At 64.5% G+C, this 2769-nt stretch overlaps 1 protein-coding gene across 1 annotated transcript in view; it reads right to left on the bottom strand.

Moving 5' to 3' along the window:
* MNEG_13069 (putative Growth arrest-specific protein 8 like protein) overlaps positions 1 to 1795 on the bottom strand; it is a gene marked incomplete at both ends in the record, with an annotated part of 2963 nt that extends 1168 nt beyond the window's left edge. The window contains 4 exons of the mRNA XM_014038460.1: positions 464 to 631; positions 1030 to 1149; positions 1408 to 1572; positions 1763 to 1795. Of these exons, the coding sequence (XP_013893914.1) occupies positions 464 to 631; positions 1030 to 1149; positions 1408 to 1572; positions 1763 to 1795 (486 nt within the window). The remainder of the gene's footprint in view (positions 1 to 463; positions 632 to 1029; positions 1150 to 1407; positions 1573 to 1762) is intronic.
* Positions 1796 to 2769: the final 974 nt, after the last annotated feature.

Genomic DNA, 2769 nt, shown 5'->3' with positions numbered 1-2769 from the left:
GTGTGTGTGTGTGTGTGTGTGTGTGTGTGTGTGTGTGTGTGTGTGTGTGTGTTGTGTAGCATGCAGAGGTTGTGCTCGGTTGTCGTCGTCTCATTGCAGACTCGGGCCACGCGCTCGCGCGCAAAGATCAGGCAACCCCCTTGCAGCTGCCGCGAGTAGTCCCTGTGCCCACCAGCCCCTTTTGCTCTCATCGCCATTGTGAGACCGCCCCCTCAACAGCAGCAACCCCACCAAAGCCTCCTTGTGGCCTCTGTCGCCTAAGGTACATCAAACACCTTACACTGTCTTAATCTCTCTCTCTCTCTCTCTCTCTCTCTCTCTCTCTCTCCTTCTCTCACGCACACATACACGCACACGCTCACACACACACACACACACACACACACACTCACACACACACACACGCACTCTTCCACACACACCCTCACACACACAGTCATCCCCTGAACCCCCCTCCCCCCACCTGCTCCTTTATCTCCTTCTTGAGGGACCTCTTGTCGCGCCCCAGCGTCCCCTCGCGCCGCCGGAAGTCGTCCTGCTGCAGCTTCAGCGCCAGCTCCCCGTCCGCTTTCAAGGCGGCGATGTTGTTCTGGTGCTCAAACAGCAGGTGTTTGACCTTTTGCTTGTAGACCTGGGGGGAGCGCATGCGAGGGAAGGGGCGCAGGGCAGAGATGGCGTAATGTCGGATGCCCCGGTGGTTTCACTGGATCAGCATTCCTGGGGGATCTCCAACAGAAGGGGGGCGCGTCGTGAGGGCTCTCCCGCAACCACAGGGGCGAGGGGCCGCGGCTTACGCGTGCGTTGGGAAGAGCGGCGGCGGCCCAAGAAAGGGCGGCGCCGCCGCGCGTCGCCGCCGCGCGCCCGGCGGGCCGGCCCGCGCCGCGGCTGCGCTGCATGCCTCTCGGCCAGACGGCCCCCCCGCACCAAGCACCCTTTCCAACATATCTGGTCGCGCGTTTGCCCTACAGGCCTCCGCGTCCCGCGCGCCCGCGCCGGCCTACCCCCCCAAAAAGCGTGTCGTCGGCGCACCTTGACCTCGACCTGGTGGCGCTCCTCCATCTCCTCCAGTTCCCGGTCTTTGTTGCGCAGGTCGGCGCGGCGCTCCTCCAGGTCCTTCTTCGTGATCTCCCAGAACGCATTGATCTTGTCCTGTCAAAGGCGGCGCGATCAGCACACACGCACGCGCGCGCACGTGAGGACGGACTACGGTTTGCCCGCCGGTCGGATCGCCCTTCCATGTGCCCTCGCGCATCGCCTCCCCCCCTTGCCACGCATAACACTGTTCCCAGGAGCCATCCGCCACCGCCGCCGCCGCAGCCACAGCTGCCGCCGCCACCGCCGCCCCCGCCGGCCCCGCCGCCGCCGCCGCCGCCGCCGTTTGGCCCGCCTCTCCTGCCCGTTTCTCACCCTCTCCAGCTGCATGTAGTTCCTGTACTCCTCCTCCTTGTTCTTCTCGCGCTCCAGCGTGACAACCTTCTGGTTGAGCTCGTCGATCGACGCGCCCTCCACGTCGGCGGCGCCCGGCGCCGCCGCGCCATCCTTCCCGGCGGAGCCCTTCTTCTCCTTCTTCTCCTGCGGTGGGAGGGGGAGAGGATCGGATCGCGCATGTTGGGGCCAAGGGCCTGGTGTGCGGGGGGCGGCGCAGCAGCAGCAGCGGAACATGCTGTGTGCACGGCTAGCGGCATGGCGTAGCATGCAGCGGAACTTGCTGCTGCCGCACAGGTCAAACAAATGTATCATCTACGCAATATAAACGACACACCTTGCCCTTTGCGGGCTTCTTTTTGGGGGCCATGGCGATATCCGACGATCAGTTACTCCTCCACGCCGCTTTGGCAGTGTTCGTCTCGCGTGCTCGACTATCTGGCAACCTATGCTATGCCCCCGCACTGATGCGAAGCCGTCGGCGGTCAAGCGTAAATCGAAGACTTCGCCGAAAGGCCACACATGAATCGCAATAGAAGTACCGTATGATACGTACAATGTCGTTTACAGGAAGAAACCATCGGACGTGCAGAACGGTGGCGCCCTCTTGATCGCTTGCGCTCGTCGCCGCCGCCGCTCACTGCGCAAGCTCTGCTGTGTGAACGGCACAGGGACTCACGGTTCTGGAGTTGGGAGGTGCCTCCGCCCTCCTGGCTGGCCGGCGCTGGCGATCTGCAGCTGTGAGGTGCCCCCCAGCCTTGATTTCTTGGATCAGATGGCACGTACAGCCAAGCCGCCCGGCGCCCAAGGCCATGCCCTTCCCCAGCCGACAGCTGACTGCACACGCCCCGACCCCTGCTGCCCCGCCCAGCCCACACCCGCCGCCTTCCCGTCCCAGTCAGCAGCGTCGGCTGAAAGCCTGGCTTGCGGTGCCACCGCAATGGCTCCGCAGGACATGGACAAACGCTTTACAGCGGCGGCCATAAACGATGCGCTCAACGGATTTCAAACTACACAAACCTGCAACCCCCCCTTGCCAATTCTGGCGCAAGTGCTGATGTGCCAATTGGGCACGTCGTCGTGCCATGGTACCCCTGGATGGCAATGGGCCCGATGCGCGCGCCGGCCGCACGCTGCGAACCCTCAAGAACCCGTGTCACTGCAGGGGCAGCACCCGGCGTCGGGTGCCGGGGCCGCGGCCCTGCGGGACAGGGGCACACGATGATGCAGGGGATCCCGCCCGCCTGCACGAGCTTGAGGGCAGCTAGGGGTGTGGCGCGGGCGCGGCGCGCGGCGGAGCCCTGGCCTATACATGTGGCGTTGATGTGCAATGGAGCGGCTGAA

Source organism: Monoraphidium neglectum (assembly GCF_000611645.1).
Source record: "Monoraphidium neglectum strain SAG 48.87 unplaced genomic scaffold scaffold03606, whole genome shotgun sequence".
In the NCBI taxonomy this organism is placed as follows: domain Eukaryota; kingdom Viridiplantae; phylum Chlorophyta; class Chlorophyceae; order Sphaeropleales; family Selenastraceae; genus Monoraphidium; species Monoraphidium neglectum.
This window is presented reverse-complemented; position numbering and strand designations above follow the sequence as displayed.